The 22,571-nt window shown below is 48.5% G+C and overlaps 1 protein-coding gene and 1 pseudogene across 1 annotated transcript; one reads left to right on the top strand and one right to left on the bottom strand.

The window, feature by feature from the left end:
* Nucleotides 1-393: 393 nt before the first annotated feature.
* Nucleotides 394-11,125, bottom strand: ARHGEF15 (Rho guanine nucleotide exchange factor 15). Its single transcript, XM_056115108.1, has 16 exons — nucleotides 11,025-11,125; nucleotides 8,734-9,374; nucleotides 7,944-8,276; nucleotides 7,679-7,733; nucleotides 5,483-5,538; nucleotides 5,171-5,382; nucleotides 4,918-5,078; nucleotides 4,639-4,791; nucleotides 4,381-4,510; nucleotides 3,123-3,197; nucleotides 2,930-3,022; nucleotides 2,690-2,850; nucleotides 2,443-2,595; nucleotides 2,053-2,135; nucleotides 1,831-1,935; nucleotides 394-1,032 (listed from the first exon to the last, which is right to left on the bottom strand). The coding sequence occupies exons 2-16, from the start codon at nucleotides 9,323-9,325 to the stop codon at nucleotides 881-883; spliced, it is 2,514 nt and encodes an 837-aa protein (XP_055971083.1). The 5' UTR covers nucleotides 9,326-9,374; nucleotides 11,025-11,125; the 3' UTR covers nucleotides 394-880.
* A 9,221-nt stretch (nucleotides 11,126-20,346) lies between these two features.
* Nucleotides 20,347-21,790, top strand: LOC130024383 (elongation factor 1-alpha 1-like; annotated as a pseudogene).
* Nucleotides 21,791-22,571: the final 781 nt, after the last annotated feature.

The raw sequence follows: 22,571 nt of genomic DNA, 5'->3' as shown, positions 1-22,571 counted from the left end.
TGCTGGGTGTGGCCCAAAAACAAATCAAAGAAGAGGATCTAACACATTCCAGAAACAGAGAAAAGTTTCTGTTTCTAGTCAAGCAGAGTCTCGCTGGTCTCTGTAGCCCTCTTCTTTAACTTGAAGGGCTGATTCTTGCTCATTTTGTTAACTATCGAATGTAGCCTGCCCACAGGGCAGAGTCTGGCAAACTCCCCGTGGCCTCCCAAATATGCCAAATACCAGTAACAATGATGGGTCTCATTCTCCTAAAGAGCCGTGAATATAATCTCAGGGCTAGGATGAAAGAGACGTTACTGGGGCCTGCTCGAGGCAATCGACGATTAACAGGATGATGAAATGAATGAAATGAAATGAATTTTTTTCTAGGGTTACACCTCCAATACAGCTGGTTTTTGTTGTTGTTCTTGTTTGGGGGTCATATCTGGAGAAGCTCAGGGATACACCCAGCTCAATATAGGGGATTAATCCTGGTGGTGCCCAGGGGGCAGGGCAGTGCTAGGGACTGAGCAAGCAGGAAAAGCATGCACTCCGCCTGCTGAACCATCTCTTTGGCCCCACACAGCTCTATAACTGCACTGATCCTGCTCTCTTTTCTTTGACTGTGAATATAGTAGGGGTGCTTTTGGAAAGGGACTCAGCCAGCTCTGGGGTAGAGTTTGCTATTCTGTATTAAACGTCCATCCCGATTAGAAACACACACAAGTCCCTCTGATTCTCCCTCCTGGTGGGCTATGCCGTATCCTGAAGGTCAGTCCCTGTTGGTAGTCACTAGATGAAGTGTTTTCACTGAAAGCCAGACTCCAAAGGATGGATGAGTTTTGTCCTCTCCATATCTTGCTGCCAGATAGCCCAAAGTGTTTCCTCTCCTCAGGCTGCATTAGGTTGGAGGGGGCGTGGAGGTTCCTGAAGAGGACCCAACAGCCTCAAGAAGCCTGTGGTGCTTTCGAAGGTGCTTCCTCCTTTCGTGTTCTCCTGTGACTTCACACACCAATTGGGCCGGAAAGGCTCCAGGAAGCCCCTTCAGCCAGCCTGGAGAAAGAAAGACAGAGGTTAGTGTGCGACTGGAACAAGAGACAGGTCATGGGGCAAAGGAGTCTTTGGGGTCTGAAACCTGAGGATCATGGTAGGTAGGGAACTTAGAAGGGAAAACTGGAGCATTGGTGGAAAGATCACTGAAAATGGAGGTGACAGCAGAGAAGGTCAAGGCCACTCTGCAGTCAGAGTGCTCATCTCACTCGGAGTAAGCTCCGGAGCCCTTCCAGTGACCTGGGGCTCCTGGCATGAACTGGTCTTATACCTTAACGTCTCCTCTGCTTCTCTCCCCTCCTTCACTCACTCCAACACAGGGACCTCCTTACTGCTCCTCAAACATACCTGTCACAGGGCCTTTGCACTGACTCTTGCTTCTGATTCCTTGTACCTAATCCTTGTACCTAACTCCCTCTTCTACATCAGGTTATAGTTCACGTGGTGCCTCATCATCAGGTCAAGCTCCAGCTGCCTATTTTAAATTATACCTGCCAAATCATGGGACAACTGACCTTGAATCTCTCCACTTTGTTTTTTCTTAGTACGTATCACCCTCCACGAAGGAGCATAATAAATAGTCATTAAAAGAATAAACAAATGAGCGTCCAGGCTGGAGAGTCCTGCAGTGAATCAGGTTCTTGCCCTGCACACAGCCCACCTGGTTCACTGGTTCTATTCCTGACACTGCATATGGTCCCCTGAGTCCCACCAGGATTGCTGTCTGAGCTCAGAGCCAGGAATAAAATCTAAACACAGCTGGGCTCAAAAGAAAAACAAACAATAAAATTTATCTCTCACCTTCAGGGCTCTTGTGCAAGTGCTTGAGGGGAGCCTTAGACTCCAGACTCTGTGCTTCATTCTTGGCCAATGCAGAAGACTCTGAACAGAGTTCTTGGGAACAGTCTGGTTTGGAGTGAGTGACCATACGATGGATTAAGACTTTTCTCAGCTTCTCTCCCTTCTCTCCCATATTGCCCTTAAGATTCACTTTTGCTCCCTTTCTCCCCAGGATGTACTCACCACAGTCCTCATAGACAGTGTCCGGGGAGCAGGGAAGGGGTCCTGGAGTTGGAAAGGCTCCCAGCCAGCGCTGCATGTCTGACCTGGTGGGGATGAGGGAAGGTCACGGTTAGGAGAGCTCCTGGGCACCCAGGGAGAAGGCAGAGGAGAGTGATGTAAAAGGTGAGTGATGGGCCTTAAGAGGTCAGGTGCGATAGTACAACAGGTAGGGCATTTGCCTTGCTTGCGGCCGACCCAGGTTCAATCCTCCGCATCCCATATGGTCCCCCAGCACCGCCAGGAGTAATTCCTGAGTGAAGAGCCAGGAGTAATTCCTGAGCATCGCTGGGTAAGACCCAAAAAGAAAAAAAAAAAAGAGGTCAGGTGAGGTACCCAGGAGACAAAACTTACAGGGATGATGCTTGGAGTAACCGGTGAGTAGGGCGACCCTGGTGATTGCTGAGAAGGGAGAGGCGGAATGTAGGGGGTCCAGAGGGATCTGGAACCTGCTGGGCCTGGACCAGGGAGCGATGGGCATAGTCCAGAACCTGTAAGCGCTGCCCACTGCCGGGAAAGAAAAAGAGAGAACAGTTAAGCCGTACTCCTGCCCCCGTCCTCCCCAGCTCCCCAGCCTCCTTCTGACCACCCTGATACTCACCTCTTGGGCTGTGTGATGAGCAGCAGGTCACTGAAGAGCAGCAGGCAGAGAGGGGTGAAGCGAGGACGCGAGGTGAAGAGCACGCCCCCCTTCCGGCACCCTAGCTCAGTCAGCTCCCCCTGCAACTCCAGGCGCCGAGACCAAGAGACCAGAGGCAGGGCCTGTGAAGAAGCACCTTAGAAGTTCTGACTTCTCCAAGAACTGTGGGGAGAGCAAAGATGATGGCCTGGGGGTACTGACCTTGACTTTGTGAAATCTCAGCCTCTGGGTGAGCCGGATCAGCTCCTCAGTCTGCTTCATGCGTCCCACCTCTGCGCTGCAGCGCTCAATGATCTGGGTAAAAGGGACTGAGTCACCCCCTGCAGTCCCTCCCATCCCTTTTCCCCCTCCTTCCCCACTGGCCTCAGCTGGCCTAAGCATCCCTCCTGCCCACCTTGCTGACAGCACCCAAGGCCTTCTGGGCATTCTCATGGCGGCTGGAGCCCTCCTCTGTCTGGCGCAGGATATTCTGGGGACAAGGAAGAAGGGTGACTAGATGCCTGGTTCTGCTGCCTGGACCACAGATGGCTGCAGCTCAGAGGATCCTGGCTTGTCAAATGCTGCGCTTGGGGTTCACAGGGCTGGAAAACCAGCCTTAACAAGGCTGAGAGACCTCCCACTCACCCTCCACATAACCGTCCCTAAGCATGCTGCCTACCTCTCAGTTTCCCCATCTCTCAAATGGGAATAATACCAACAAAGGAGAGGCTGGAGAGCCTCACATGCTAGGGGAAAAGGCAGCTCAGATAGAGAAGGGAGCACCAAATAAAGAGTGTTGGGAGGATCCTCTCAGGATAGGAGAAACATGCTGAGAGTAGGCTATAGACCGAACATGATTGCCACTCAATGCCTCTTTTGCAAACCACAGCACCCAAAAGGAGAGAGAGAACAAAAGAGAATGCCCTGCCACAGAGGCAGGGTGGGATGAGGGGCATGGGGGTGGGAGGGATACTGGGATCAGTGGTGGTGGAAAATGGGCACTGGCGGAGGGATGGATACTCGATCATTGTATAATTGAAACCCAAGCACAAAAATTTGAAAGTCTACAACTGTACCTCATGGTGTTTCACTAATAAAAATTTTAAAAAGAAGGACAGGCTGGAGATAGGACAGTGGGTAACACACTTGCCTCGCATGCAACTGACACTGATTCGATCCTTAGGACCCATGTGGTCTCCTGAGCCCCACCAGAAATAAACAATCATTGAGCAATACCAGGTGTAGCCCAAAAGCCAAAGGAAAATAAAATAAAATAAAATTTAAAATAATACTAATCTGCCCTCATAAATTTACCCTCACTTGGTAAATTTAAATGAATAGATAAGAGACTAGAGAGATAGTACAGCAGTATGTGTTTGCCTTGCACATAGCTGACCCGGGTTTGATCCTTGGGATCCACCCACCACCACCATCACCACCAGTGCTGCTCAGGGCTTATTCCTGGTTCAGGGATCGCTTCTGGCAGGCTGGGGGAGACCATATGAGATGCTGGGGAGAGGGGTTGTAACTCAGAACAACCGCATGCAAGTCAAGTGCCCTATCCCTGAGCCCTCAGACATAATAGGGGTTTCTGTGTTCATGGTGGCAGGAGGCCCCGGGGAGGTCTCCTACAGGGTTAGTGCAGGAGCAAAGGCCCCAGGCCACACAGGTACCTGCAGAAGCATGCGGAGGCGGGTGATGCGCTGAAACGGCAGCAGCAAGAAGGAAGGCAGCGGGAGCCGCTCGCACTTCGGGAGACTCTGCAGTCGTCGAAGCTCCGCAGAGAAGCGCACATTTGTGTCCCTGCAGAAGCACGTCCAGGCTGTGGGCCCGGGTCGATGGGAGACCCTGACAGCCCAGCCTACCCTGGGGTGGGCCTCACCCGTTCCCCAGCTTCCTCCCACAAATGTGACATAGCTCAGGGCACTCACATGAGGCGGCTGTAGGTTTCCTCTTGATACTGCTGGTTGCGCACATAATCCACATACACGGAGAAAGGGCCCACGGCGTGGGCATGCACCACGTCACACAGGTCACTGATATGGGGGGAGGCGCGCACACGGGATAGCAATGTTCCCAGAAACCTGAGGATACAGGGGCACAAGCATTAGGAGAGAAAGGTGGGCAGAGAGCAGCTCCCAGGATCTAGAGCTGAACTATGACACAGCGCCTGGGAGGACCTGGCACAGGGAAAGCAGGGACCCACTGACCGCTCACTGACTCCCTGAACTCGCTGCACATTGGAAAAGAGAGTGTGGTGGTCCCGTGGAGTAAGCGTGTCCCGGAGGGCCTGGCTCAGCACGAAGGTGTCCGTCAGCAACCGCAGGGAGCGCAGGTAGGAGGCCTCCGATGTCACCACCTCAAATAGGCTCTGAGGAAGAAGGGCAGGGAGAGAGGGAGCACCAAGTCCCCTCAGAGAACGATCCAACACCCTCTGACCCCTGCACCCAGCAGAGTGCCTACCTCCTGCAGGCGCCTCTCCTGGGGGCTGAGGGTGTCCAGAAGGCCGCTGGCCCGCACTGCTGGAAGCTCCTGCCACAATGTGTTTTTTGGTCCAGGAGGGCGTGAGAAAGTGGGAGCTTCTCCAGGATTGGATGGTGCAGGATTCCCGTCCTCGCCCACTCCCCACAGCTCCTCTGACAGCACAGCTGCGCGGTAGGTCTGGTACAGGGGTTCTAGAGAGCAGATAGGGCTCAGCAGGCGAATCCAGTGCCCCAGAACCCTGCCCCATGGCTTGGTGTTTACAGCAGGGACCGCGGGGCCAGCAGCCCTCACCATCCTGCAGAGGTAACTCCCAGTTCTGCTCCTTCAGCAGCTCCAGCACCTCCTCTCTGTGAAGACAGGAAGGAAAGGAGGGAGTTCCCAAAGGCCAGCGAGAGTGAATTGTGGGGATTGCACAACTGAAATGCAGGAACTCTGGCAAAGTCCAGACTTTTCTTTTATTGTTGTGGGAACCACATCCAGCAGTGCTTGGAGGCAGAAGGGGGCTATGAAGGGGGCCTGGGGAGTGGGAGATTGAACCCAGAGCCTCACATATGCAGGCACAAATTCTGCCACTGGGACCACATTTTTTTTTTCTTTTTGGGTCACACACAGCCATGTTCAAGGGTTACTCCTGGCTCTCCACTCAGGAATTACTCCTGGTGCTTGGGGGAACATATGGGATGCCGGGGATCGAACCCAGGTCAGCCACAGGCAAGGCAAATGCCCTACCCGCTGAACTATCGCTCCAGTCTGGGCCACATCTTTTGTCTTCAGTTTCGGGGAGTTTTTTTGTTTGTTTGTTTGTTGTTTCATATGCATCTTGTTTTTAGGCCACACCAGGCAGTGCTCAGGACTTACTAGTGGCAGGCTCAGGGACCATATGGGGTGATGGGGATCAAATCTGGGTCGGCTGCATCAAGCCAAGTGCCCTATCCGCTGCACTACCACTCTGGCCTCGTCCAGTTATTTCCTTTTATGTACCTGTTAAATGGGAAATCTTGTGCTAAATAGGCACCATTTATTCCTGATCTCAATTACCGTGAGCCAAAAACTTTCAGGTCTCTATCTCCAGTCCTTTCTGGTAGCAACCATTGTCTGAAATGCCCTGTTTGTACAACTATAAAATTCAAATGATCAAATTCTCACATATTCTTTCTCTTTTTCTGGTCACTTGCACTACCACATCCAAGTTAGTTCACCCAAATTAAAAATTTGGAGCAACAAAGGGCCAGAGTGATAGCACAGCAGGTAGGGCATTTGCCTTGCACGCAGCCAACCCTGGGTTGATTCCCAGCATCCCATATGGTCCCCCAAGCACTGCCAGGAGTAATTCCTGAGTGCAGAGCCAGGAGTAATTCCTAAGCATCGCTGGGTGTGGCCCCCCAAAAAACAAAACTAAACATAAAAAAGGAACAATGAGCACAATGAGTAAGTATTTGCTGGAAAAATGAACAGGCCTAGATTAACTCTGATAATAATCTCACGGTCACGGTCCTCCTGTTGTTCATCGATTTGCTCGAGCGGGCCCAGTAACGTCTCTATCATGAGACTTGTTGTTACTGTGTTTGGCATATCGAATACATCACGGGTAGTTTGCCAGGCTCTGCCGTGAGGGCGAGATACTCTCGGTAGCTTGCCGGGCTCTCAAGAGGGCCGGAGGAATCGAACTCGCGTCAGTCATGTTGACTGCGTGCAGGGCAAACGCCCTACCGCTGTGCTATCGCTCCAGCCCTCTGATAATAATGGTAAAGGTAAAGGTAAAGGCCCTCCCGTTGATCGTCGATTTGCTCGAGCGGGCCCAGTAACGTCTCCATTGGAGACTTTGTTGTTACTGTGTCTGGCATATCGAATACTCTCGGTAGCTTGCCGGGCTCTCCAAGAGGGGCGGAGGAATCGAACTCGGGTCGGCCATGTTGGCCGCTTGTAAGGCGAACGCCCTACCCGCTGTGCTATCGCTCCAGCCCTCTGATAATAATGAAGAATCTAAAATGATCAACAAGGGGCAAAAGAGATAGTACAGTGGGTAGGGTACTTGCCTTGCATGCAGCCAACCCAGTTTGAACCTTGGCACCCCTAATGGTTTCCAGAGCACCACCAGTAATTCCTGGGTGCAGAGCCTCAAGTAAGTGTTGAAACAATGCCAGGTATGGCCCAAAAACCAAAATAATGGAAAAAAATTTTTTAAAAATGATGAACAGGGTCCAGAGAGATAGTTCAGGGAGTAGGGGGCACTTGCCTTGCATGCCATCAACCCAGGTTTGATTCCTGGCACTGCATATGGTTCCCTGAGCACTTCCAGGAGTGAGCAGGAGTAATCCCTGAGTACAGAGCCAGGAGTAAGCCCTGAACACATTAGGTGTGGCCAAAATTCAAAAATAAATTTAAAATTTTAGTTTATCAACAGAAGAAATGCTTTTGGTTTACAAATGAGTTTGTGGACTAGCGAAGCATAAGGAGGGCAAATGAAAGGGAAGGGATGTTTGGTACCTGCTCTCCAAAGTAGCTGGAGGAGTGCTCCGAGGAACTTCATCAGGACTGTCCCCTGGAGAGAGAACTCAATGAGAAGAACAATTCCCCCGCTTCCCAGTAGATGACTATTACTACAACTCCCATCAGTCCCAGTGCCCCTGGTGGAAGAATAACAACAAAAGCCAGGGCCTCTCAAGCTTTGCAGTTGCCTGGCTTGGCAATGGCAACCCCTCCACAACACCATCCTTCCCTGCCCAAAAATCCAGTCCCCGAAGCTCTGTACCTGTTTGGTTTCCACCTTCAGAAGGAAGTTCGAGGTCTGGTGATGGAGTGTCCCCAGAGGGGGAGGCATCCTGTCTGACTCGAATTGGCTTGGGGGGTTTTAAGGGTGGTAGGAGTTTACGTTCAGCAGTGGAGCGGTAGGAAGTGAGGACAACTGGGGGATGACTGATGCTCTGAGGGTTTGGGCGTGAGCGTGAGGCTCTCAGTGGGGAGGCACGGCAGAGGGGTCTGAGAGCATCCTCATAGCCCCCCATAGGTACCCATCGGAGCTCCAGGCCAGGCCGGGTCACATGGCAGACACAGGGGCAGCTGGGAGGGCAAGCCAGGGCAGCATCTGTGGGAGACAGGGGTGTCCTAAAGAGAAAGCCCTTAGGTCCAGCCCCCAGCATCTATCTCAACACTGGCCCTCTTCAAACCCCCCAAAATAGAAAAAAACAGATTTTCCTCTTTGGGGATAGGGGGCATCCTAGGCAGTGCTCAGGAGGCTTGGGGGCCCTAATGGAAATTCTTGACCAACCCGACCAGATGGTTCAATGCAAGAGCTGGTGATGCCTAGTTACTTAGGCCTGGCAGAGCTCTGGGAGTCTCCAGGGCACCCCTGGCAGTGCTGGGGGGACTGTGTGGTTCCAGGGTTCAAACCCAGGCTGGATACATCTACCAGCCCCTGGGAACCAGATTTCCCGAGCATGAAATCTATTTTATGAAAAGGTAGCCCTGGAAATGACCCAGTCTTTAAACATTGAAAGCAAAGCTGTGAGATTGAGCCCACCCTGGCCACACAAAGCACTTACCTGGAGCTCCATTCTGGGACCCACTCCCAGTGAGGGTGCCCTGGGGAGTCACACTCTCCCCATTCACATCCACTGCCCCTTGGCAATCATACTCCAGGGTATCCCCAGACTGGACCTTGCCTTCTGCCCCCCATTCAAACTTGCCAGCCAGTCTCCGCACTGTGCCTGGGGCTGAGGCAGGGCCATCCTCAGGCAGGACCCGGGACAGGGTTGTTTGGGGTGACCCAGAGGGCTTGGGCGGGGGGACTGGAGATCGGGGAGCAGGTTCTGGGGAGATGGAACACCGGGACACTGGGCTAGGAGAGCTAGCAGGTGAATCTGGGGAAGCCTGGGAGTCAAGGCTGGTCTTAGAAGTAGAGGGGGGAAGGAGGGCAGGAGGCTTGAGGGAGGAGGCTGGGGGTTCCCAGAAAATGGGGCTGCACATTGGAGTTGGTGCATCATTGGAGGTGGGGAGAGGTTCTTGGGGAGAAGAGCCATTGTAGGAGGGCTCTGGGGAGTGGGGAGCCCGGGGCCGAGAAGGGGGACGGGGGCGGATGATCCGAGGGGGCTTCTGGGTAGGGGGTGTTGCTGCGGGAAGAGACTGGGCTGACATCTTCCTCTGAGCTCTTCAAAGGAGTGGGGTATTCTGCTGGAGTCATCCCCTGAGGAAGAGGGAAGGATAAAAGAAGGACCCTTAATGTTCCCCAAACTCCCGCTACTGGGGGTAGACAGGCCACTAGGCAGCAAATGTGCTGGCCAGGAGCGAAGGTGGGTACCCACCTCTCTCCTCGTTTCCATTGCCTTCTCTCTCACTTCTCCATCTTTCTCCCCTCCTTCTCATGCCAACCCCTGCATCCTCCCAGACAGCCTTGCTTGGAACCCCCAGCTGCCACAGTCAGGCCACAAGAACCAGTGAGGCAGGGCTGGGGGCCCCTCAGTGAAGGCTTGGGAATTTCAGTAGTGTCGGTCTGGTGTGTGTTGGGTGGAGGATCAGACGTGTTGCGAGTATTGTGTAAGTGGTGGGATTGCTTGATGTGTGGAGAGACGGTATTTGTGTTTACAGGAGAGGCAGATCGTGAGTGAGATTTCCGTGTGCGGTGACCGCAGGGGGAGAGTGTCCACAGTGAACATGTGCCGGGTGTGCGTGTGAGTGCGCCTGGGCTTCGAGGGATGCATCATTATTTCCCTGCTCTGAAAGGCCCTCCACCCCCCATTTCCCAGTTCCTCTCTCCGGACTCTCCCTTTCCGGATTATTTTTAGCCTCCTTTTCCTGCCATGAAGATTCCTGGAGCCTGTGACCCCAAGAGACCAGGAGGCCGTTTGGTCAGCACAGTCTCTCCTGTCCCATTCTCTTATCCCTGCCACCCTCAGCTCGTCCCAAAGACCGGTTCAGTGGAAACCTGGGCACTGCCAGGAGGCCCCGGGAGGTGAATGAGAGACCCAGGACCAGTGGGGCCAGGATGTGGTGCCTGAGGTTCACTTACTCCCACAGGAAGGAAAGGTGGGTGCACTCTTGAGAAGGCTGCAGAGTTGGGGCTAGGAAATCCAGGGCCCCAAAACTCCCTTTTAGAGTCAACAGGAGAGTCGAACCTCTCCACGCCCCATTTTGGATTCTTCAGAAATGACCCAGTGAGGCTGCAAGTCACCGGTCCCTGAGTTTTGGCAGGAAGCCCCTTATGGAAGTGACCAAGCCAGCAAGCAGCTCCCCCACCCATACCATTCCCCTCCGAAATCCTATCCCCCTTGACTTCCGCTGTCCTCCCACACCCCCAGTTAAGGCCTCCTGTGGGTACCCAGTTTACGTGACCCCAAACACTCACCCTGGAGTCCTCTCCACTCTCAGTCACCTCCCAGGACTGAGTGAATAAGGGCAGGAAACAGGAATCCGATTCTCCTCCCAACCGGACACCCCTCCCCCACAACCACACCACAATCCACATGCGCATACCAGGGTTCTGGGAGATGTGAGGGCTCAAATCCTGGGACTACGGATTTATAGGAACTAAGAGAGGCTTAAATTTAAATGGACTGTCTACAGGTCCAAGTTCTGCCAGCTGCCTGGATGGAGCTTACCCACCCAGCTGGCGGTGGCAGTGAGGGGAGGCAAGGCTGGGCAGGGAGTAAGGCCCAGGTATCTAGACATAAGCTAAAGGGTTTCATGTCTAGCAGCCTCTCCCACACCCGCAAAGAGCACGCACAAGAGCACATTCCTTTAGCTTGTGACCTGCTTCCCTGGGTGGAAGCCAGCCTTCTACCTCTCACCCGCCCTCCTAGCCCCTGCCCTCTATGGCACTACCCCTCCCCGAATTTACCTTAATCTTTTTGGAAGCGGTTTCTATTTTCAGCCTGTTCTGACTGCCCCTTTGAGCAAGGAGTGTGGGGCCAGGTCTGTGAGTAGGTTCCTGTGCTTCTGGGGAGGGAACTCAGTGCCCAGATTGAGATCTCCACAGAGGAAGCCAGTTCCCCCGCCCCACCCAGCCATTGTGTCAGGCGCAAGCGCGGGTATGTGTGTGTGTGTGTGTGTGTGTGTGTGTGTGTGTGTGTGTGTCTGTGTGTGTCTGTGTCTGTGTCTGTGGGTCTGTGTGGTTGTGAGTATGTGTATCTGTGTATCTGTGTGTTTGTGTATGTGTTTGTGTGTTTGTGTGTCTGTGTGTCTGTGTGGTTGTGAGTGTGTGTATCTGTGTGTCTGTGTCTTTATGTGTGTCTGTGTGGTTGTGAGTGTGTGTATCTGTGTATCTGTGTGTTTGTGTATGTGTTTGTGTGTTTGTGTGTCTGTGTGTCTGTGTGGTTGTGAGTGTGTGTATCTGTGTGTCTGTGTGTTTGTGTGTGTCTGTGGGTGAGTGTGGTTGTGAGTGAGTGTGTCTTTGTGTGCCTGTGTCTGTGTGTCTGTGCTCTGTGTGTCTATGGGTCTGTGTGGTTGTGTCTGTGTGTGTGAGAGGCGGTCAGGAAAGTCAGAGTGAGGGACTGGAAGATTTGTATCCACCAGGTGATGGCATTTGCTGGGACCCAGCCTGCTCACCATCCCCATCCCAGTCTCTCAAGCTCTCAGTCCCTGAATTTCCTTCTCCTACACAGTCTTTGTATAGGCTGTGTCATCACCCTAAAAACCTCCTTCCCGATATAACCCCATGGATGGTCTTGTCACCTCTGTGAAAATCACCTTCTTCATGAGACCTACTCTCTACTCTAAAAGTGTAACTAAGGAATTAGTATCTCTAGGAAAGAGGGACCAGTGTCTCTCTCACTTCTAATTTGCTCTATGGTTGAGAAACAGTTGCCCAGAGTTGAGGATATGTCATAAAAACAACTGAGCTAGAGAAAAATTCAGGGTTAGGATATAAACTTGCATGTGACTGACCCCAGCTTGATCCCCAGCACCACATGGTGCCCCATACTGAACCACTGATCTGGTTGGCCAAGAAGCAATTGCAGTGTTCTGGGGGCCCCATTTTGGAGGCCAAAAAAAAAATAAAATAAAACTGAGGAAATGAAATGAGCCTGGGAAGTAGGGAGTAGGAGAAGATACAAGAGGAGTTAATGATCTAAGGGCCTTGTCCACACCCAAATGCCTGTCTTTGTAAGCTCTTCACAAACATGTGCTTCAAAAAAGGGCATTGTGGGCAGGAGCAGAGAGATAATACAGCAGGCCCTTAGACCCTTAGCTCCTCTTGTATCTTCTCCTACTGCCTACTTCCCAGGCTCATTTCATTCCCTCAGTTTTATTTTATTTTATTGGCCTTCAAAATGGGGCCTCCAGAACATTGGTAGGTAGGGCACTTGTGTTGCATGTAGACAACCTGGGTTCAATCCTCAGCACCTCTAAATCCCTCCGAGCCCCACCAGGAGTGATTCTTGTACACAGAGACATGAGTTTCCTGGGCACTGCTGGGCGTGGCCTGAAAACAAAGAACAAAACAAAACAAAAGGAATTGGGGTGAAAAACCAAAAAATTATATATGTATAAGCTCTTTTTTTTTTTTTTTTGCTTTTGGGTCACACCCGGCAATGCTCAGGGATTACTCCTGGCTCATGCACGTAGGAATCACTCCTGGCGGTGCTCGGGGGACCATATGGGATGCTGGGTTGCTGGGAATCGAACCTGTATCGGCCGTGTTGGCTGCGCGCAAGGCAAACGCCCTACCGCTGTGCTATCGCTCCAGCCCCTCTTTTTTTCTTGATAATTAAAAAACAAATGTCCAGAACGTTATTCCATGGCCCACCTGCTTTCCTAACCTCTCCTCTCCTCCACACAACGTTTGCATAGGTTGTGTCTTCCTAACTAGATACCTCCTTCCCAGCACAACCCATGAATTGTGGGGTGGCTTGCACCTTTGTGAGGCCTGTTCTCCACTCAAAAATTGCAACCCACAAAAAATGACCTCCCGGGCTGGAGAGATAGCACAGCGGGTAGGACATTTGCCTTGCACGCGGCCGACCCGGGTTCGATTCCCAGCATCCCATATGGTCCCCTGAGCACCGCCAGGAGTAACTTCTGAGTGCAGAGCCAGGAGTAACCCCTGTGCATCGCCAGGTGTGACCCAAAAAGCAAAAAAAAAAAAAGAAAATAATAAAATAAAATAAAATTTTTAAAAAAATGACCTCCCCTTTTCCCCATAGCAATCATTCTTTATAACATATCACAGTTTACTATTAAGTTGACATTAAAATTATATTTTTATCTTAGAAAAGAAACTTCCTGAAGGCAAAGTCTCAATCTGTTTTGTTCACTAAAACATCCTAAGTTCTGAATAAGGTTAGAAATAATGGCAAGTACTTAACATTGGGCTAGTGGGGCTGTGAAGTACTGGGGGTAAGGCACTTCTCTTGCACATGGCTGACTCCGGGTTCATCCCCTGCACCACATACAGTCTCCCAAGCCCCACCAAGAGTGAGACCTGAGCACAAGCCAAATTAAGCTCTGATACCACCAAGCGTGGCTGAAATACAAACACAAAAACAAAAAAGTATATGGGGAAGTGTTATTAAGAACAGTGAGATGGCCAATCTCCATAGGCTTAGGACGAGCCAGTCTTTCACGCAGAAAAATGACTCTACTAAAAAAACCCAGGTATGAGGGTTTTGTGACTGAAATCTCCAGGCTCTCACAGAGTTAGGAATGGGCGACCTCCCCCCATCTCCTTGTTCTCCCAGGAGCTGGCAGTCACACCCACAAACTTCCTCTGATACCGCATAAGCTCATTAACAGCCATGATCCAGAGACTCACAAATAAATCTCTTGGAAGAGAGCAACAAGCTGCAAAGATCTGACCCAAAGTCACCATCCAGTTAAAAATTTAACTGCAGTCTATCACCCTATTTAAAATTTTAGAATTCCCAGAGAATTCTCAAACTTTATGCCAGTGATATACCAAGAGTAGCACATCACATCTGATGGAGTGTAAAGTCGAAGGCAGCCAATCTTAATTATATATATATATATATATATATATATATATATATATGCACATAAGGCTCAACCTGTAACAACATATTTTCAATTTCTTACATAAGGGCCTAATGGCTCCAAGGTGAGATACAACAATTTTCACATGCTTTTCTCTAAGAAACCTTTTTTGGATCATTTTTAGTGGATTATCCATAACAAGTAATACAAAGTAAATTATTTAGTATCTGCCTCTGGGGCCAGCTTGGGTAGAGGTGGGAAAATTTGAATAATGGTGGTGGGAAGGTATAATGTGGTGGAATTGGTGTTCGAATATTAAATGTGATAAATTATTGTGAATAGCACTGTAACACTGTCCTCCCATTGTTCATCAATTTGCTCAAGAGGACACCAGTAATGTCTCCATTGTGAGACTTGTTGTTACTATCTTTGGCATATCGAATACGCCAAGGGGAGCTGGCCAGGCCCTGCTATGCGGGCGGGATACTCTCAGTACCTTGCTGGGCTCTCCGAGAAGGACAGAGGAATCAAAGCCGGATTGGCCACATGCAAGGCAAATGCCCTACCCGCCGTGCTATCACTCCGGCCAACAAGTAATATCAATATGTCAAAAAGACGCAGAAGCCAGCTTGAAGAGATTCCTATTGGCTGGATTAAAAATGACTAAAACACTCTTTTGCAAACCACAACACCCAATAGGAGAGCGAGAACAAAAGGAAATGCCCTACCACAGAGGCAGGGTGGGAAGGGGGGATGGGGGGTGGGAGGGATACTGGAATCCGTGGTGGTGGGAAATGGGCACTGGTGGAGGGATGGGTATTTGATCATTGTATAGTTGAAACCCAAGCACAAAAATTTGTAAGTCTACAACTGTACCTCATGGTGTCTCAATAATAAAAATAAATAAATAAATAAATAAAATTTAAAAAGGCAACTGATCATCAAAAAAAATAATCAAAAGATAACTAAATTTTAATTTTCTCTATATTTATTATAGTAATCAAATAAAAATTTCAATTATTATTTAAGAAAGACATTTATATATATCGGAAAACACTGAAATTTTGAAAGAACAATTGGATTCTTCAAGTGCCTTGTTGAATTACATTTAAATACTACTAGTAACCAAGATTTTATCCGTGTAGTTTTGAATATTTATTAGTGTATCATAAACATAAAAATTTAATATATGCTTCATCTATTTGTTGATGGATACATTTTAAATATGAGAATTTATTCTATTTCTATAATAAGTTAAAAAATTGCATTTGACCACACATTATGGGAAGACTTACATGATGTTTTCTTCTTCTTGAATGTTTCTGTTAAGACAAAGGGCAATGTCAAATTGTTAATACATGTTATTTATCAAAAAAATAAAATTAAAATAAAAATGGCTTAAACATTGACATAAATGACAGTTACTGTAGTATAACCTACTGGAAAAAAACTAAAAGCCATAAGTAAAGGAATAAATAAAAAGCTAAATGAAAAATCAGGGCACCTTCCTTCTTAAAAACACCATCAATTATTATTGTCACTGTCACTGTCCTCCCGTTGTTCATTGATTTGCTCAAGCGGGCCCAGTAAGTCTCCATTGTGAGACATTACTGTGTTTGGCATCCAATACGTCACGGGTAGCTTACCAGACTTTGCCGTGCGGGCGAGATACTCTCGGTAGCTTGCTGGGCTCTCCGAGAAGGACGGAGGAATCGAACCCGGCTTGGCAGGCTGGCTGCATGCAAGGCAAGCGCCCTACCGCTGTGCTATAGCTCCAGCCCCAATTATTATTAACTTATCAATATTATTTGCTATAACAGAATGGGAAATTTTCCTATATAAACGAAAAAGTAATTTCATAGGGGACTAATCTGACAGATACCTCTTGAACTGTATTCTGTAACAGAATTGACAATACTAGTCTGCAAAAGTGGTATATTCATTAAGGAGAAAAAAAAGACCAAGGAACGGATCTTCCAAGCCAAAGAAAATTAGAGAGATAACAGAATGCAATAGTAAAGTGAACTATTTTCCTTTTGTTAAAAAGGATATTATTGCTGGAGTGATAGCACAGCGGGTAGGGCGTTTGCCTTACATGCAGCCAACCCGGATTCTATTCCCAGCATCCCATATGGTCCCCTGAGCACCGCCAGGAGTAATTCCTGAGTGCAGAACCAGGAGTAACCTCTGAGCATCGTAGGGTGTGACCCAAAGAGCAAAAAAAAAAAAAAAAAAAAAAGGATGTTATTGGGATTACTAGTGAAACCTGTGTAAAATTACCATTGTGAATAACTTTAAATAATAATAACAGGTGACACGTGAAAATTACCATAACAATATCCAATTATAAAATAAAACTTAATGTAATATGCTTTTTAAAAATCTGGGGGCACAGCAAGTAGGGGGCATTTGCCTTGCACGCAGCCGACCTGGGTTTGATTCCCAGCATCCCATATGGTCCCCCGAGCACTGCCAGGAGTAATTCCTGAATGCAGAGCCAAGAGTAACCCCTGTGCACCCCCGGGTGTGACTCAAAAAAGAAAAAAATACCTGGGGGCCAGAGAGATAGCTCAAAAGACAAGAGAGAGGCCTTGTTTTCAGTCCCTTGCACTGAAAGCTACTAGGGAATAGAACCCAAATATCAAGCTGGAAGAAACTCACAAGTACTGCTGGATGTGTCCCTAAAAACAAACAAAGGGAAAAGAAGGTTTCTGACTGAGGAACGAAGCATGTGCCTTCCATGTGTGCGATTCTGGATACAATTCCTGTCAGTAAAAAAAATTATTATAATAATAGGTTTAAAATTTCAGTATCAGGCCAGAGTGATAGTACAGCAGGTAGTGTCTGCCTTCATTATGGTCAACCTCGGTTTGATCCCCGGCACCCCATATGGTCCTCCAAGTACTGCCAGGAGTAATTCCTGAGTGAAGAAACAGGAGTAACCCCTGGGCATCAGTGGATATAACCCCAAAATCCAAAAATCAAATCAAATAAAAATTCAATATCTAACCCAAAAATGCTATAATTAGCTATAATCATGAGTAGCATAAAAACTACTAAATGACTGCAGATCTGAGTGGCAGGGAGGCAGAAGAGATGTGTTGAGTCACTCCTGGACCTCTGACTAGCCTGAGCTCATCTCCTTTTCCTCCCTCTGAAAACTTTTGACTTGTCTGTATGTTGGGGAGAAACTACCTGCACCCCCAAAGGCAGAAGATCATGTTTTAAGGAACTGAAGCTCCATGGAGCTGCACTGAGAAAGTTCTAATACAACTAATACACTGAGAAAGTTCTAATACAATATACACAACAATGATAGAGGGAAGGGATCACTCTGGACCAGGACTAGGGCTGAAAAGAGGCAAAATGCCATGCATGGTGCCCTATCAGTAACACTATTGTAAACCACCGTCCATAAAAGGTGGGAGGTGAGGAAGAGAAAAGGCAAGTACTAGTGCCTGTCATAGAGACCAGAGGTGGGGGGAGGGAGCAGGAGGAAACTGGGAACATTGTTGTAGGAAGGTGAACACTAATAAAGGTATTGGTATTGGAGCATTGTACCTGAAACTCAACCAGACATAACTTCGTAATTCATGGGAGAGTCAATTTTTAAAAAAAAAAATTTTTAAAGAAGAATCATGGGGCCTGGAGTGATGGGATAGCAGGTAGGGCGTTTGCCTTGCACACGGCATCCCATATGGTCCCCTGAGCACTGCCAGGAGTGATTCCTGAATGCAAAGCCAGGAGTAACCCCTGTGCATCGCCGGGTGCGACCAAAAAAGCCAAAATAATAATAATAATAATAATAATAATAATAATAATAATAAAAGAATCATCATCTTCAGGACTAAGTACTCTCTCCCCCAGAATGAAACAAAAAAAATTTAATAGAAAAAAAAAGATACATTTCCGGGGGTATGGTGCCACCAGCAGGTCAACCTGTACCTGGGGGGGCCAGTGCGTCAGCAGCCGGATGGTGCCTTCAGGCTTCCTGATACCCCAAAATTGCCACTGTGCCTTTGGCCGAACCTCAACAAATTGTGACCAGGTCTACCAAGAAATTAAATAGCCAAAAGTTAGGTATGCAGGAGCCATGCCCACAAACCACCGAGGCTTAGCTATGCAAGTTCATTTATCAGCCTATTTAAGAGACCCAGAAATAAATCTTGAAAAAGATAAAAAGCTGCAATTAATCTCAGACCTGCACGTAGCTGAACAGACCAGGATAAACTGGAGCGGGGCAGGTCAGTCTGGGGCCTGCCCAAACAGACCCCCAGCAGCCGCTTGCTCCCACAATCCAAAATCACCACCATACTCTCGGCCTGACTCCACCATCTCAGAACGGACCTCACCAAGACATAATCTGCTGAAAATTCTGGTAAGTGGGTTTTGTGACTGGAATCTCCAGTCTTTCTCAGGGTCGGAATGGGCTACCTCTCCTCATCTCCCTGTACTACTGGTAGCCTTGGCAGTGACATCCACACCCCTAAGCTGTCACCCAGTTAAAAAGCTACTACAGCCTTACCATCCTGATAAAAAATACTGAATGCCCTGAACAAACACCATGACCTCTTAGCACCTGTATTGCAAACCATAATGCACAAAAGGAAAAGGAGAGAGAGAGAGCAAGAAGGAAAGTGTTTCCCATAGAGGGAGGTTGGGGGTTGGGGGTAGGGCATTTGGGGATGGTAGGAGGTAAATAGAGGACATTGGTGGTGGGAAATATACACTGGTTGGGGGTTGGGTACTGGATCATCGTATTACTGAAACCCAATTATGGACAGCTTTATAATGGTCTATCTCACAGATATTTAATTTAAAAAAGTTTAAGAGTCATTTCAGCGTCGAACAACAGTACAGAGGTTGAATCATCGCCAGAACACAGGTGTTGTGAAAACCTTGCAGGCACTGAACCACAGTTCAATCTTCAGCATCCAATATAGTCCCTCAAGCGCCTCCGGGACTAACCCCTAAGTATCGCTGGGTGTGACATCTCCCCAAAAAATAATAATCATTTAGGGCTGGAGTGATAGTACGGTGGGTAGAGAATTTACCTTGTACACAGTCAACCCAGGTTCAATCCCCTGCATTCTATATGGTCCCCTAAGCACCACCAGGAGTAATTCCTGAGTGCAGTCAGGAGTAACCCCTAAGCATCACCAGGTGTGACCCAAAAACAAACAAACAAACAAAGAAAAATTGTTGATTCCCTTAGTATGGGCTTTGGATAGCCTTCAGTTTTTGCCAATACACTTTGTACTGGGGTGGGGCGGGGGGCAAGAAGGCCACACATGGCAATGCTCTGGTGTTACTCCTGGCTCTGTACTCATTGATCAGAAGATCATATGGGATACCAGTAATCAAACCTGGGCTAAACACGGTCAAAGCTTTACCAGGTGTGCTATCTCTCCAGCCCCCAAAATATAATACTTCTTAAAGAATAGAGCCCCTGGGCTCTCTCTTCTGTCTGAAAGGCCACTAAGGGGAGGCCACCTGCTGCCATGTAAGAAGAATCAGGAAGAGAGTTGCAAGGGAAATCTGGCCGGGTCTAGGAACGCAGTCATACAGAATCCTGGAGGGTTCTAACCAACTGCTTGCTTCAAGGTGGAGTCAGCACTTGAGGTATGCAGGCTAAAACTCTCAGGGCCCCTTCCCATCTGAATTTTTGTTTGTTTGTTTTGTTTTGTCTTGGGGCCTTAGCTGACAGTGCTCGGGGGATACTGTGCTCAGGCGCTCTGGGGATCAAACCCAGGCACCAAAGATCAAACCCAGGCACCAAAGATCAAACCCAGGTCGGCTGTCTGCAAGGCAAGGTCTCCACCCACTGTACTATTGCTACAGCTCTCCACCTGAGAAATTTTTACTTCTATGGGACCCAGGCTCATATGGTCTCAGTGTTTTGTGCTTTGGGGGCCACAGTGTTTGGCAGACCATGTATGCGCTACTGGGGATAAAACCAAGGTTAGTCACGCTTGCGAGGCAAGCACCTAAACACCTGCATCCCATATCCCCAAGCACTGCCAGGAGAAATTCCTAAGTGTAGAGCCAGGAGTGACCCCTGAGCATCGCTGGGTGTGACCCCCTCTTAAAAAGCGATTTTTAAAAATATATTTAACATTCTTTAAAAATATATTTAACATTCTCATACCCCATCCCTCCTTTGCACATTTAGTTATGAAATCCAGTATGGGATTACCACCCACAGTTTAAGAAGCTGGAGTCACTTTTTTCGCAACGGGTTTGCCGCCAGAACGCAGGTGTTGTGAAAACCACAGCTAAACGCAAGCCAAAATGGGAAAGGAAAAGACTCGCATCAATATCGTCATCATCGGACACGTAGACTCGGGCAAGTCCACCACCACTGCCCACCTGATCTACAAATGTGGCGGCATTGACTAGAGAATGATCAAGAAATTTAAGAAGGAGGCCACCAAGATAGAAAAGGGATCCTTCAAGTACGTCTGGGTCTTGGATAACTGAAAGCTGAACGTGAGTATAGTATCACCACTGATATCTCCCTTTGGAAGTTCGAGATCAGCAAGTACTACGTGACCATCATTGATGCTCCAGGACACAGAGACTTTATCAAGAACATGATTACAGGCACTTCTCAGGCTGACTGTGCTGTCCTGATTGTTGCTGCTGGTGTGGGTGAATTTGAGGGTGGTATCTCCAAGAACGGGCAGACCCGTAGCATGCCCTTCTGGCTTACACACTGGGTGTGAAACAGCTCATTGTTGGTGTTAACAAAATGGATTCCACTGAGCCACCCTACATCCAGAAGAGATACAAGGAGATTGTTAAGGAAGTCCGCACCTGCACTAAGAAAATTGGCTACAACCCTGACACAGTAGCATTTGTGCCAATTTCTGGATGGAACAGGGAGAATATGCTGGAGCCAAGTGCTAATATGCCATGGTTTGAACCATGGTTGGAAAGTCACCTGTAAAGATGGCAGTGCCAGTGGAACCACACTGCTTGAAGGTCTGGATTGCATCCTCCCTCCCACTCATCCAACTGACAAACCCCTGCGTCTGCCCCTCCAGGACATTTACAAGATTGAAGGCATTGGTACTGTCCCTGTGGGATGAGTTGAGACTGGTGTTCTCAAACCTGGCATGGTGGTCACACTCGCTCCAGTCAATGTTACAACTGAAGTCTGTTGAAATGCACCATGAAGCTCTCAGTGAAGCTCTTCCTGGGGACTACGTGGGCTTCAACTTCAAGAATGTGTCTGTTAAAGACATTCGTCGTGGCAATGTGGCTGGTGACAGCAAATGATCCTCCAATGGAAGCTGCAGGCTTCACAGCTCAGGTGATTATCCCAAACCACCTGGTCAGACCAGTGCTGGTTATGTACTTGTGCTGGATTACCACATAACCCACATTGCTTGCAAGTTTACTGAGCTGAAAGAGAAGATTGACCGTCATGCTGGGGAAAAGCTGGAAGATGGCGCCAAGTTCTTGAAATCTGGTGATGCTGCCATCGTTGATATGGTGCCTGGCAAGCCCATGTGTGTTGAGAGCTTCTCTGACTACCCTCTTCTGGGTCATTTTGCTCTTCGTGATATGAGGCAGACTGCTGCAATGAGGGTCATTAAAGCAGTGGACAAGAAGGCAGCTGGAGATGGCAAGGTTACCAATTCTGCTCAGAAGGCTCAAAAGGCTAAATGAATATTATCCACAGTACCTGCCACCCCAGTCAGTGGTGGAAGAACGGTCTCAGAAATGTTTGTCTCAATTGGCCATTTAAGTTTAATAGTAAAAAACTGGTTAATGACAAGGATGCATTGTAAAACCTTCCGAAGGAAAGGAAAATGTTTTGTGGACCTCTATGCATCTCCAGGTGTGACTCAAAAAAAAAAAAAAAAGGAAACAAGTTGACCAAAAATCCATCACAGAATTTTGAAACTCATTAAAAACAAATTTTAATGAGAAAAAAAAGAAGAAGAGGCTGAGGTCTATGCCAGGAGTAACCCCCAAGCATCACCGGGTGTGATCCAAAAAGCCAAAAAAAAAAAAAAAGCTGGGTCAGAAAAAGAGCATTGCAGGTTGGCAGGTAAGGCACTTGCCTTCCATTTAGCTGAGCTGGGTTTGATCTCCCCGACATCTGTTATGATTCCTTGAGCCATGCCAGGAGTCATCTTTGAGCCAGGAGTGTTCCCTGAGCATGTGGCCAACGTTTAAAAAAACAAACAAACAAAAAAAAACCCAACTAGAAACTAAACCGTGTTTCTCAATCTGTTTATAACCATGTTCCTTTCTGACCTTGTTCTTTCCCTGGGCTCCCCTATTCTACCAGTTGGTTCCTAGTCTTGTGCTATGGCTCCACACATGCCCCCACCCCCATTATGTGATTTTTCACCAGTGGCCCAAAATCCATGGTCCATGTCTGAGAAACACTGGTCTAGATTACCCTTGGCAACAGTGCAGAAGAGGAGGTGGCCAGTGTCCT

This window comes from Sorex fumeus, unplaced genomic scaffold, assembly GCF_029834395.1.
Source record: "Sorex fumeus unplaced genomic scaffold, SorFum_2.1 ptg000028l, whole genome shotgun sequence".
NCBI lineage: Eukaryota > Metazoa > Chordata > Mammalia > Eulipotyphla > Soricidae > Sorex > Sorex fumeus.
The sequence above is the reverse complement of the archived record's forward strand: the minus strand, read 5'-3'. Positions and strand labels throughout refer to the sequence as shown.

Excerpts from the sequence above, each read along its gene's own strand:
- ARHGEF15 (XM_056115108.1), bottom strand. The coding sequence starts at position 9,325 with ATGTCAGCCCAGTCTCTTCCCGCAGCAACACCCCCTACCCAGAAGCCC. Across the intron at positions 4,792-4,917 it reads GTTCAGGGAGTCAGTGAGCG|GTTTCTGGGAACATTGCTAT; the intron begins GTCAGTGGGTCC and ends CTGTATCCTCAG. Across the intron at positions 2,136-2,442 it reads TTACTCCAAGCATCATCCCT|GTCAGACATGCAGCGCTGGC; the intron begins GTAAGTTTTGTC and ends CATCCCCACCAG.